At 37.9% G+C, this 14614-nt stretch overlaps 1 protein-coding gene across 2 annotated transcripts in view; it reads left to right on the top strand.

The window, feature by feature from the left end:
- ALCAM (activated leukocyte cell adhesion molecule) overlaps nucleotides 1–11032 on the top strand; it is a 127982-nt gene extending 116950 nt beyond the window's left edge. For both annotated transcript variants that reach the window (XM_067300849.1, XM_013950178.2), the window contains exons 15-16: nucleotides 6651–6767; nucleotides 8737–11032. In XM_067300849.1, the coding sequence (XP_067156950.1) occupies nucleotides 6651–6738 (88 nt within the window). In that variant the 3' untranslated portion in view covers nucleotides 6739–6767; nucleotides 8737–11032. The remainder of the gene's footprint in view (nucleotides 1–6650; nucleotides 6768–8736) is intronic.
- The last annotated feature ends 3582 nt before the right edge of the window (nucleotides 11033–14614 follow it).

Below are 14614 nucleotides of genomic sequence, written 5' to 3'. Positions count from 1 at the left end.
TAAATGCCAGAATAAGCCTAAATTGTCTCAGGGAGGAGAGAGATGCTTAATTCAGTTGTTCACATATGCTTTGAGATCTTTGAAGTAAAATTGGTAATGGTAAACCTTGTGTTGCTGAAAAACTAGAAGCCACCATCCAAATCAGTATGTTTTCGCCATCCTCAGCATAATATAGGATTTGCCAGTGAGACCTGCTTGCTTTCAAGTTTACTGTCACACATGCTCACTTCAGAAAATAAACTATATGATCTCAAAGAGAAACCATGTCTCTCCATCCTTTTAAAGGTGGCCATCACTGTATGCCTTTTGGCCTTATCCCCAGTGAGAACTTCAGGCAGGCTTGCTCTCTAAGGGTTCCTTAGAGCTACCTTTTAAAAGGGGGAGTAAGGCAGTTATGCATAATGTATACAAGTTAGTACATGCATACAAGCAATGTTAAACTTCAGTTGCCTTTTCATATGGTTTTTTAATTAAAATTTGTGATGAAACTATATCTAAAATACACCACTAGAATACTTGTACTAGCAACAAATGTGTTTAATTGATGTGAAAGTACAACAAGGAATTCTCCATCTGCTTGTAGCAGAGAATGCTCATTTTTGGATATTGCATAAGGATTTTACTCCAGCCACAACTTCTTAGCAGATTTTGGAAGTTTTTCAAATAAAGAATTCCTGTAAATGACCAAGTACAGAACCACATTCGGATATTATACGGGGAGAAAAAAAAAAAAGTTACTTTATGCAAAGCATATGATTCTTTTGGTAAAAATTGAAAAGTAGTAATAATGTTGAATTCCTCCTCCCACACTTTGTTATTCATAATAATGTCCAGAATCATTTTCTTTTGTCTCTCCTTTTTGAATATGAGAAAGTGGAATCATGAAACTGAGTGTTGTGGTGTTTTTTGGTTTTTTTTTGTTTTTTTTTGTTTTTTTTCCCCCCCAAGAGGTGGTTAGGGTAAAAGGAGGGCAGAGAAGGTAAAGTATCTTTTCATGTAGCGTTGGGAGAGCTGACAAGAAACTTGGAAACTTGTTGAGAGCAGCTTATAATTTAAGATAGCTTTTTCAGATTTAAAGATAGGATACAGCATATTCTAAAATGAACAACACTTCCTTTCCTCATGCTCAACTTCTTCTCTACAAGCTTACAGTAGAAATCAGAGCTAGGATTGATTACACAGTTTCACTGGGAACAAAATAAAAATCCTTTATAGTTAAATAATAGACTTCCTATTTGATACACTGTGGCTGGCCTCTAAAACACTTAATTGATGCATCGTGGCTGACAATCTCCTGTTCTCAGCATATATTTGAGTTGCTCTGCTATCCTCCCTACTTTCTGCATGCCATACTTGCAAGAACAAGCAGTGTGTCAGTACCTATTCTGACAAAGTTTTCAGCACAAATTATAGCCTAGAAATAAGTTGTCCTTGCAAAAAGCACCTTATACCTTCAGGCACAACCTGTGTCTAATCACAGCCCTCCATCTCCACACAGGCCAAGAGTTAGTAGTTATTTTTTAACCTACCCTTGAACAGTAACTCACCTAATCTCTATCCCCAAAGTGACGCCAAAGGAAAGTCTGAGAAGGCAGCAGCACAGAACTTTCCAAGTCTGCCGAGGCAAGAAAAAAGGTTTTTTTTTCATTATTGGTGTTGTGGTTTGTATAATCTTCTATTGTCTTGTCATCCGCACTAAGTAGGAATTATACTTGTACCCTTGGAATATATTCACAATAACTCACTTGCATAGTTACTCACCGCCTCAGCTCCACTTGATGCAAAAGCTGATTATTGCCACATTCTTTTCACTATGAGTATTATCCCATAAATCAGGGACTCATCTGTATTCCACATGCTGCAGCCAGCCCCCTCTTGAATAAAGAGTTGAAGCTACCTATGCCAGCATGCTATGTTTCTCCTTCATCTGAGCAGAAGGCCAAAGACGGAGGATTTCTTCTCTGTTTCCAAAAGGATAGTTTAAACTAATTTGCATTAAACAGTATATAATTTAGCATTGCAGGTTCTTACTTAAGTTTCTATGGCATACCTCAGCTGAGTGATTCTGGTACACTCCTCTTCAGTACATCCTTTATTTACAAAGTTTTCACTTCGCCAGAAACAGTTGAGAGTACTGAAAAAATTAAAGGTTTAGAAAGAAAATCATGTATCTATCTCGTGCCCTATAGCCCTGTTCTCTAGATGTGTAAGTAAGTTTTGCATTAGGTGGGACCTTTGTCCCATTTTTGCAGGTTGGGTTTGGAGATGCACAAATCTCAAGCCACATGAGGCTAGATCAAGGTTAAACTGATTTAAAATGGAGTGAAGGAAAATTCAGCTGGAAAAATTGAAGTTTTAGCAGCAGCAGTCTTAAGATTGTTCATGCTGAAGAGCACATCATACTGTCAAAATTCTTCCTAGGTCCCAGTAACCAAGAATGTTACTTGCTAGTAGTCTCATTGTAGCTGAAACTAGACACTTGAAGCATAGCAATTATGTTTTTCTGATACTTTATAGGAAATTAGCATATGAAACCAAATGTGGCAGGTCAAGTATGTAGGAAACTTGCTGTATGTTCTGTACAAAACCCAGTACTTGCATTGGTTCTCATGCAATTGCCATCTAGAGAGAAGACCAAGTTACAAACATATCTGAAAGTGTCGGTTAATGCCACAAATCTTGTATAAAAATGGCACAGACTTAATTCAAAAACAGTTAGTCCTTGATTACTGGAATATTTTTCTAATCTCTGTGCCCTTTTTCTGCTAATGATTTGAAAATAATTGGAAGAGGTGGAAGTCAAGATGGGGGAAATGGAAAGAGTTTGCAAATAATCCAGGTTTGGATGTATAAGACTCCTATAAAAGCTGACAAAACAGTTTAGCTGAGTGCCTAACATGCCTTTCAAAAGTAATGCAAACATTAATGAAATTCATGGCTCTTGCTTCAGCACCCAGAACTATACATAAGTGTATTTTCTTACCTGTCATTATTACAAGCTCAGGTAACAAGGACAAAGAGCACTACAAATTCTCTTCTGTAAACAGAACTGAGGGTGAGACCTGTGAGATTAAAAGAAATCAGGAATTAAATCACAAAGACAATTTTTAAGTGAACTATATGCAGTCTGTATTTAATCTAAAGAAGGCAAAACAATAGGGATACAAAATGTTCTTTATTAACAGTAACATTTTGAACAATATCTAAAATGCATGAAAATAACCGCCCCTCAACACACACACATGCGTGCACACACACACACACACACACACTTCAAAGGAAATAAATTAAAAACTTCCTTTTAGTACTACTTAGAGAGATTTTGATTACAATTCCCTGAGGATAGTTTTTTCCTGAAGAGCAAGCATAGGGAAACGTAAAATATCAGCCATAATTATAGCAAGAGCTCAGAATGATCTGTGTTTTACAAATGAATTAAAAAGAACAGTTGAGAGACGTAATAAATAAACCTATATTGATATAACCAAATTCTCACTCTTCACAAAACTATGGCCAAAGCATGCTAAGGGGTGGGCTTTGTTTCTTGAAGTATAGGTAATTTTAATGGGTGTGAGATAACTTGGCCAAACTAGGTTGTTCTGCCCTTTTCAGAAAATCCTCTGGAATATTTAAGTGTATTCACGCTGAATTGCCCAACTGAACAGATACCATCAGGAAGTCTCTCTTGAGTTGCAAATGCAGCAAGTCTACAGTAGTGAGTGCACTAACCAAAAAGTGGGGAAAGACCATTGTCAAAGGTTAAGCTGCTTGAGGACCATTTGTCCAGTGCCTCAAAGACACCTGAAGTGATAGAAACAATGTTTTGAGCCATTCCTGTGTTACAAACCCAGGCCACATCTACTGAGCTCTGAGGACTGGTGCTATGCCAGGGTTGCCTGTGCCTCTTGCTGGTGCAGCACTGCCTGTGGCTCACACTGCTGCAGCTCTCAGTGGAAAGAACTCGTCTGTCTCTTAATAATGCCGTTTAGCTAGCACAAAAAAGGGCAGGAGTGTTGCTTGGGCTGAGGTGGTGAGTCTGCCTAGGTATCAGTAATGGGGGAACAAAATAAAAAAAGGTCAGCCAGATCACTAAACCAGCAGAATTAAACTGCTGCATCTCAGTCTCAGGCACTGAGGATCTACAGCTGTCTGATTTTTGGACATGCAAAGCTTCTGTGGCACTCATTTCACGCAAGTGGCATATACCAGCCTCCATAAGAGTTCTGAATATCCTATCCTCTCTCCTTCCAAGTCAGAGCACTGCCTTTTAAATCTCCATTTTTATCCATTTTGGTTTAAGGAAAATATAGGTAATACTTAGTGAGGGGAAGGAAGAACTAAAATAGTTTAAAAATAAAACCTGATATGATTACAAGACCTCCCCTTTTTAATCATTGAACAATTTTAACTTAATCAAAAAACAGTAATGCTAGTTACAATTCCTTCAGTTATTAAATATCAGCTCACATAAGATTCAGTTTACTTCAGTCACTGTAAAACTCCTGCTATAAGAGGTAAAAAAGTAAAGGGGTCATACTGAGCCATACCAATAGTCTAGCCCACTCCCTTCTCTCCAGGGGCCGACATAAGTGGATACATAAGGCAGTGTAAGAATAGGGCAGGCACATATGACACAGCTTTCTAACCTCCAGCTTATTGCAACTCAGGGAATTTCCCGAGTCCAGATCCTTTGAGAATATCATCTCTTTCCCTGCTGTCTCCAATTTTGTAAGGCTTGTTTATAGAAGAGACTTGTCATTCAAATGGCAGGCCAAATTCTTTGCACTATCTATCTAAAGCAAACACATTTGGTTTTTAATTTTTAAATGTTTGGTTTTTTTAAACTAGGAATTAAAGAACTTTGTAAAAGGTTATTTAGGATCACAGAAGAAACTCAGGCTCCACCAAAGCACTGGATTTTCTTCTTTGTTGTATCTTGCATCCTTTTCTTCTGTGCAGATTCAGTCTTTCAGGTTTTGAGATAGCAGAAGAAAGTAGAAAGTTACTGCACAATAGAAATTTACCACTGTAGGACAAGTTACTTTGTGACCTAATTGCAGTATTTTTAAAATTACTTTTGTCAGATAAGCAGAAGCTTGGGTCTTTGTAGTAACTGGGTTTTCAACAGAATTGGTTCTTCACAGAAGCCTTCTTATCAGCTACACAAGTGTAACGGAGGCAGTCTAGAAACAGCAGGGAAAGTCATATGCAACTTTGAAGCATTAAAACATCGAACCACTTAGGAAGTAACCTGCTCTAAAACCAGAATGTTTTTTAATGTGGTCTTGCTCTGTATAGTCCATGGTCTCTCAGTCCCAGAACGCCATGCTCTCCTCGCACGCCCTGTCACACGCTGCTGCCCATGCTGGAGAGCTGGCACTGCAGTAGCACCCCCAGCACTGTTGAGAATGAGGTGCATTTGCATCCACTCAAGCTGCTCCGAGTTGAGGACTGAACTGTACTCTCTTAACAGTACTTTTCAAGGCTACTTGAACTCAGGCCACACATAGTGCTTTTAGCCACTGCTTAGCAGCCTTTGCTCAGATGGAGGACGCACAGAGAAACACTCCACTAGCAGAAATTCAAATCAGTGGTTTTGTACATACCTGCATGGTGTCAGCGTGACATGTCACACGATCTTGCTAACCTGTGTCTTCATTGTATTTTGCAAGTCAGTGTCACTATGGACCTTTACCCTGAAGCAAGGGTGAGCATATGCATTAATCGGTCACAACAGACATTACTGTTTCTGTAGGGGAAGCAAATTATATACAGAGAAAATGCATATAGGATAAGCTGCTTTGACACAAGGGATTTACTTTGTCCCACTCAAACACATTTGTTCATTTACATTTTAAAAATTGTGGCCTTTAAAATGTTATCACCACGCTGCAGGAATCTTTCACCTTGGCAGACAGTGAGTCTTCTCACACATTAAAGGAACAGCTTATTGGTTTTATTGTGCTAAGCTAAACTAAGCGCTTAACTCATTAATTCATCTCCACTATTCGTATTAAAGACAACCTGCTATTTTGAATAAGGCATACTTCTTTTCTCCCCCTCAGACATTTACACAATTTCTTCTTTACCCAAAGATTGTCAGTCATAGTAGCACAGATCTAGAAGACAGTGTTTTTTTCAGTGTTGCCTGAATTTTCATTAATTTCTTCACAGTTAAAAGAGCTTCTCTTTGGCACGGGCTCTGAAAGTCAGTTACTACAAGTACACAAAAGATCGCTGTGTTGATAAAGATCTCTTAGCCACATTTCTACATTTTAGTATGCCTTAAAGCAAACTCTCGTTTATTGAAACAAGCTACACAATTAATTTGTCAAGAAACACGGATCTGCACAACTGGTTTAACCTTACTAAATGTTCGCTACCAGCTAGGTCAGAATAATTTTGAATTCTTCAGTAAGGCAAATGATGCATATACACAGGCCTGCTGCAATACTTCTTGCAGTACTAACTCCAGTGGGGAAATTGGTGCTTTTGGTCTATTTACAGACATATGCAAGCCTATTGCTCTGCTCAGAAGAGAAATGTAACAATTTTCTGTTTTACTGAGAGGGGAAGAGACACTGTCATTAATGTGAATATAGAACAAAATGCTGTAGACATGCAAAAATGACCTTAACTTTTCATTATAGGACAGCATCAAAACATGTAGACAAAGATCTTGGAAATATAGAAGAAAATAAAAAACTAGAAGAAAACAATCATAAATCTGAAGCTTAAGAGAGAAAATGTGTCAGTCATCATTCCAGGTAGGTGTCGCATACTGCAGCATTTAACATCTGTTTGTCAACCATTTCTCTCTGTGGAAGAGAACTGGATCTGGTTTTCTCTGTCCTGTTCTGTCCATGCACTCTGCCCTGCAAAAGGACATTTCAGGGAGTAAAAGAGCCACACTCCTCAAGCAAGATGATGCCAGATTCGCCGCATGCCTTCCCAGCACCGGAGTCCTACCTGGTTGCCACCTAGTCCAGCAATCACAGCGGTAGCTTGGAGTCTGTTACTTCCTCCAGAGTGCTGGGCAATGGGGCGGATTTTGAGTCTTCTAGTATTAGGACAGGCAGACTAAAGTCCCTGGCCAGCTAAGAATTTATATCAGCCTATGGACATATTAAAGAAGCCTGACATTTAGATATAAGTTAGTATTTGGCTTTCTTTTAATTCAAGCCCTCATGAAAATGAAAATACCAACTTGTATATTATACCTTTTGTAGTATGCGTGTGTGCATGTGTGTAAAAAGTATGCTTAGGTATTGTTTAGAAGCTCTTAAGGTATGACTTCAAATTGTTCACAAGAGCCTCCCTTATTGAAAACAATAGTTTCTAAGTCTTTGGCCAGCTTTATTCATCATCACTGCAAGAGGCATGAAACTTTTCTTAGAACAAAACTTTTCTTTTATTCAAGATTTCAAATGCTGATAGTATTATCCATTTTATCCTGGAAATAGACATTGTATATTAAGTTAGCAACAATGCAGCAGGTGTGAAAATCTCCCAAACTGGGATCTGTATAAATTAAACTCGACAGGCAGACCCAGAAGTTCCCTATGGGACAGAGGGGCACTACGAAACGCCAACAGCACCACCCAGTGTTTGCAGATCTCTACGCCACTGCTGCATCTCTCCCCTTCGTACCCAAAGGAGGGCCTTACACCCTCCTTCTGAACAGTGGAGCCCATTTGAAACTAGCACTGTGGTAGCACAAGACTGTGGAATCCAGTTAACAACCCACAGTGAGCTTTCTTGAGTTAAACTTTTTTTTTTTTTTTTTTAATTAAAGGACTGGTTAGTGTTCTGCAGTACTGCGTTGAGAGTTCCTCAACAGGAAAACCATAAATGATCCTGATTTTCAGTGTCCCATTAATAACTAATGATCTTAAGCTAATAGCATTGGATACCTACTTTGGGTCTCAAAGTTTCCAAGTATATAGTGGAATAAACACAGGTTTCATATTTCTATAAAAATGTTTCAAATTTAAATAAAACACCTGACAGCACTGCTTGTTGATAATTTAAACATGTAAATATTGTCTGTAGTTTTAAACTACAAATGGTTATTTTTACACTAATTATTCAGAACTCACTAGGTAGAATGATTACTTACTATGTAAAGAGATGTAACATTGCTGTATGGACTTTGCTAACAAAAGTTTTGCTAGTTGGAGAGAGGAAATTGGGAGACCAAAATTATGCCCTGTGAATAATGTAAAGCAGGACATAGGTGAATTTTGAAAAAGTTGCAATGCACAAATCCAGGGTTTTCACTGCAGTTCTATGGGAAATTTCTGTACTATCTTTGGTAGGGGCTCTTTTGTATCTTTTTTGCCTGGACCTCATACCTTCTACAACATCGCAGTACTGAGGTGAAATTAACTTGAGGGTATTTATTGAACATATTTATTGAACATAGCAGTTCAAATAGCATCCTCGGCCTTCAGCACAGTCCTTTGTTAGAAATTTTTGATTTTTTTCAGCTCAGTAGTTCTACATAAATGAAAGGTTATCCATAAATGCATTACTTACCTGATGAACTTCCTTGATTTACCAGTAACAATGTTGCAGCAGCTATTCTCATCATGTAAGACAGTGTTCTCATCATTAAATGGCAGATGAAAATACTATTAATGTGGCTGTTTATTTAGGGATTAGATAGTTAGCAGTTATGTTAGTTAACATTTAAAACTAAAGATGATTAACTGGCTTTATCTTTCATATTTTCAGAGAATACGTATAGACCAATTGAAGCATGAACGTGGATTGTATTTAAACCTATACAAAGAAGTGACAGCTATTCATGGTTCAAGTATTAAACAGACCATACTATCAAGTTTTCAAAGGATTTTAGACACAATTATCTCAAGTTAAAAAAAATACAACTAATTTTGGCAACAGCCATGATAATAGGTCACCATGTTGTGTTCTGTTTGAAATATTTTTTTGTAAATGTCTGCACTGAAGATTTCTTTTTGTTTGCCTTTATGTAAATTTTTTACGTAGCTATTTTTATACACTGTAAGGCTTTGTTCTGGGAGTTGCTGTTAATCTGATGTATAGTGTAATGTTTTTATTTCAATTTTTTTTATGACACCCTTTGAGCAGGTACATGTCTAATTCTGATTGTTATCAGTGAAGCCTCTGCTTTGTAGCAAGTACCTAAAGTGTAAGATTGTCTTAAAGGAAAATATCAAGCTCTTTTCTTATTCTTTGAAATCTCAGTAAAGAGAAAGGGTGACAGCTGTGACAAAAATAAATTGTTAATGAAAGTGAAAAATAAAAAAAAAAAAAAAAAACAAGCAAGGCTTAACAGCCAGAAAGGGAATAAAGAGTTTCCGCAGAGAAGGCTGGGTATTGAACGAGGAATGTAACGAAAAATTCCTAGCCTACATACAGATGGTGGCTAATAATCCTTTTCTTCTAGAGGAAGACACACATTTTATTGATATGTTATCAGTTCTCTTTTGTGTTAGAATTAAGATAAGAAACTGGAATTCTGGATTGGTTTTGATTCCTTTGTTATCTGCTGCCTTAAAGTACTGTACCTTCTCTTCCTTTCAAAAAGATATCAGTCAGAATTGGAGACCTTTTAAAAAAAGTGGTCATATCAAAGCTGCATTTTTTTCCCCAGAAATAGAATATATATTTTTTTTGTGTGTTTTTGTTAACTACGCTACAGATACTGAATGCACCTTGAGATAATTTTAGTGTTTTTAACTGGTACCTAATTTATCAAACAGTACATATAATTGTAACTATGAAATGTCTATGTATCTTTAGTTACATTCAAGTTTGTAACTTTATAAACATGTTTTATGCTTGAGGAAATTTTTAGAATGGTACTGATAAGAAAACATTTTAGGGTAAATGGCCGATAGAAAATCGTACTTGGGAGGGAAAAGTTTCATGTTACACAGAAGGTTAGTTTCTGGAAGAAAGTAGCAAGCAGTTTTGATGGAGAGAAACAGTAGAGTAAGCAGAACATCAGGTTTCCATTTACAGATATCCAGGGAAAAAGTAAGTTTTTATAGACTGGTAGACAGAAATAAATAAATAAATAAATAAATAAAAGACAAAGATGATGGACGTTAGGAAATGTATTTTGCCACTTTTGCATTATTTAGGGAGAAGAAAACACTGTTACTTGTAAATTTGTAAAATGTTAAATGTCTGGGCAGTAGTGACTGATGTCTTAATAAAAGCTTCCTGTAGTGCATTGGCATGGATTAAATACATAAGATGTCCTATAAACTCTATGCTGTATAAAATATTAGAGGGGAAATCCTGTTATATTGCCTCTAAACTTTGATTTGTTACTGTTTTATTTGGCATAAAAATTATAATCTTGGCCAATATTTAAACCAAAGTAAAATGGGGGAAAAAAACCAAAGTAATTTGTTTTGCATGGCTAAGCCATTATGTTATCTCTGTAAATATTGTGATTTTTTTTAGAATTTTGTTAAAAAAATTCTAAAATTTTTAAACACCTGTTTTTCCAAAATAAAACGTGAACACACAAAAGTTACTTTATATACAAATATATCTTTCTTTTGGTGCGAGAACACTGCCAAGTGATACACATTTTTAAAAAATGCAGTGGGAATTACTCTAAAAAGGAAAAGTTGTGGTAGAATTGGTAGAATGCTGTGATGGAGTATACGAAAATCAACTGTCTTTGTTTATAACACTACAAACAATTCTCAAATACAGAGAAGAAACTTCCAATGATCATAAGGAAAAGCATAGGAAAGGGTTGAAAATTTATGTACCACTGTCTGGGGAATGTGGGGGGAGAGGAGAAGAAGAAAATTCCTTCAACTTCCACAACTATGAAAAAGGAATAAAACCACCTCACCTTAATGGGATTCTACTAGATGTCCCATGCACTTTAAATTGTCAGTCCTAGGAGCCAGGTTTTTCACTGCTCAAAGTTCACTACAGGCACGTTTCAAGAACCAAGAGTGCAAAAGAATTAATGTTTCTATCCATGCCTAAACAACAATAAAACTGAAGTATGTCTTCACTTGCTTGTCTGAAATCTCAGTTTAAAAGAACATGCATGAGCATGAAGGAGGGCACTTACTTAGCGCTCTTGCTGTCGCTGACTCTAATCCGACCAATGTGCGTACGCAGGGTCTGGCTGACATCAGCAGTCCCGTAGGTCTAGGAGGGCTCCATGGGGTTGTCCGGGCCTTCTCTCCAACCGGAGGGGCAGGACCTGGAAAGCATCAGCAGCCAGTCGGAGAAAAGTATGACAACATTGTGCTGCCTGCCTGCTTAGCATGAGAAACCTTCCAAAAGTTCATTTCACACCTGGGGCCTGGTAGGAAACCTGTAGCAATCAATGAATCTTAGGGGTCCTGTTCAACTCTGGTATAGGACACAACTCTAGAGTTCAAGCTCAGTTTATTGCACACGGGAAGGAAAAGTCCCTGCTCACAAACTGATGAAGAACAAGACAACAGGGAGGGTGAGAACACCTGGACTTCTGGCTTAGAGCTGAGGAATTAGGACAGTTGCTGGTGTCTGTTCATAGTTTTACAGGAAACTGGCCACTGAGCTTGGAACAAACCAACAGGTTTGTCTACATGGTGCAAATGCAGCGTTGTGCAAGACTATCTCACAGGCTTGCCAAGCAGACAACTGCGTAAGCCCCCAGAAGCAGCAATCTCAAAACCATAGGTACACTATAATGGCTATGAGCCACTACTAAAACACCAGCACAGAAATGTGGTAATGGTGGCAATAGGTGAGGCCTCCTGAAGTGGTTAGGGTCAATGCAAGAAAAGGCAAAGCATCAGGATAATTTTGAGGTCTCCAGGATGGCCTGCATTCTAGGATTTTAACACAACTATGTCTACTACACTTCAATTACTAGCAGATGTTCAGTTCCTTAACTGGTGATTAAGTTCTTAACAGATTGGCTATCAGTAAAGCAACTATCCACCCCTGATCCTCTGTATATTAGCCATGACTTGCCAACAGAAACCCAGCAATACTGATATTTAGGCAATATCTTGCATCTTTTCCTGGACAGAGAATTTTCATTCTGTCATGTTTTGAAATATATATAAAAACAAACAAGTAACTCTAAATTATATTTGGATTATTAGTTGAACATTATGAGATATTAACACAGGTTCTGCCCATATTTGTATCAGCCATAGAGACAGACAAAGAATGAATATATGTAAATTTGTTGTTTTCCTTTTTTTTTTTGGGGGGGGGGGGGATAAATTTCTTCAGGGAACATTTAATACCTAATATCCTCAGCTGCTGGCTGTTGCAGCTAAATCTGATTTACTTGAACTACCACATGTAGCTGGATACTTTCCTGTTGACTTCACATTTAAAACAGCCATATGTACTTAATTATCTCGGCTAAGATTAGCAGTGGACATATGAAATGAGATCATGACCTCCTGTGTCAGCCACATCTGTGCAAATGTTTTCTGGCTTTTCTTTTGACAAAAATGCGTCTTCATCCAGGTGTCCGTGTTTCCAAGAATTGCCCAATACAGCTTTGCAAACAGACTTCTGCTCCAGGCAGAATAGCCCAACCTGTGAAGGCAGAGGGAACACGGGAGGTGCGTAACTTTTTCTAGTTTATAGAACTAGATCCCCTGAAGGTCTCCCTCTCCCTTCTAGGAAAGGGAAAGATCCTCAAGCTGGCATAAATCAATTTAGTCCAGTGCTGAACAAGGCTGACTTCAGCCTTCCCTCACTCTGGCACTTACTCTGCCAGACAATAAGCGCACTAACTTACTTACTACAGAGGGAGAGTAGGAAAGGAGATTTTTGCCTGGCTAGTATACCTGAGGTGGGTGAGAGCATCGCTTTGCCTGTGTCTTCAGATTTGGCTGGGGAGAGCAGAAGGGAGGATATAGGTAGGGTCTCACTGGCCAAAGCATCACCAAAAACTGGTGTTTAGTAAGCCTGGAGAAATGAGGAGCATACTAAAAAAAATCTGAACAGAAAGAAAGTCCCAAGGTCCTTCTCAGCACACAGCGAGGCAAGTTGCCAAAAAACAAAAAACCAAACCAAACCAAAAACCCTCTAAACCTTAACTGTGTCTATGCAGCGTGCATGCACACACACACATGCACACACACACACTTAGTAAGAGTCATTTCTTTTCAAATAATCAGAGAATCAGAAACTAAGCTTGTTACTCATTATTGAATTATTTCAAAGTCTATTTTTAAATGGTTAGACTAAACGCATCCTCCTAGCCACTCACAACCCTTTCTTTAGATATGCTGAAATTCACACATTTTTCTCATTTACATGTTAAAAGAGACATGTCATGTGTTAGAAGCAAGGCACTCACTTTGATCTAGTGATGAATTTCAGCATGAAAAGGTAGAAGACTGATGAAGTGTTATGAAATTTTGCTCCTTAGTCAAAAAAGTCATATCCCTCTCTCATTGACCCCCAGATATTTTTCCTGTTCTCATGTTTCACCTAGTGATACAGATAGATAAGGCTTGCATAGTTCTATGTCCCCTATATTAGTGCCCACGTTCCCATCTCCTGTTCTCTATAGAGCCCCAGCTGCCCTCACCATCCTTTGTTGTTTTTATAGAACATGTAGTTCAGAAATACCAAGACACCTTGAGAAAAATACCAAGACACCTTGAGAAAAATACCAAGACACCTTGAGAAAAATACCAAGACACCTTGAGAAAAATACCAAGACACCTTGAGAAAAATACCAAGACACCTTGAGAAAAATACCAAGACACCTTGAGAAAAATACCAAGACACCTTGAGAAAAATACCAAGACACCTTGAGAAAAATACCAGCAATCTTAACACAGATATAAACATAAAAGGGCTGGGAAATGGGAAAAAAAGTAGAAACATACTGAACTTCTCCTGCTTGCTCTTCTACATGTTCATATCCATTGTTCTGGAAACTCATTTTGTAAAAGTTACCCTAAGTCTAATCTACAAAGGCTACAACGGCTCAACTACAACACCATAACATATAAACTATACCTGTACCACCAGTGCCCCTCTAAGCCTTTTACTCTTTTTAGCTAATCCTTCTCCCGTCACCTGTACAACCAGACAACACAAATAAATAAATAACATGCAAGAATCTTTGTACTGGAATGCCAGCACAAGTATTTCATTTAAGGAGGTGATGTTTTTCACATATTTTAGCCCATATAGATGCGTTGCAGTTTATTGTGTATTACCCATCCATGTCCTTGGAGTGAGCTGAGGGAAGAAAGTAACATCTTATTGCTGCAAGTAACAACAAACAGATTATATTAATTCACAGTCACATTATTTCCACTCATTTCCTAATACATTCAACTTCACCCAGAAAAAAATGTATATACTACAGCTTATGTTAAAAGAGAACAGCTCCAAATCTAGAACAGGAGTAAACTCCCCTCAGCTCAAATTTGCACCATCCTAATACTTCCCCCGCCATGAGATTCTCATTGGATCAATCAAGTAATCAATCATCAACCGCATAGGTAGAACGTTGATGACAATTTCCAGCTCTGAAGGAAGCAAATACAAATACAGATTGCAAGTGGTTCAATGATGTCTACACAACACATCTGAGGTTTCATTTGCATCTGTCACA

Source organism: Apteryx mantelli, chromosome 1 (genome assembly GCF_036417845.1).
Source record: "Apteryx mantelli isolate bAptMan1 chromosome 1, bAptMan1.hap1, whole genome shotgun sequence".
NCBI classification, from domain to species: Eukaryota; Metazoa; Chordata; class Aves; order Apterygiformes; family Apterygidae; genus Apteryx; species Apteryx mantelli.
Note: the sequence above shows the minus strand (reverse complement) of the source record. Positions and strands in the feature narration are given on the sequence as shown.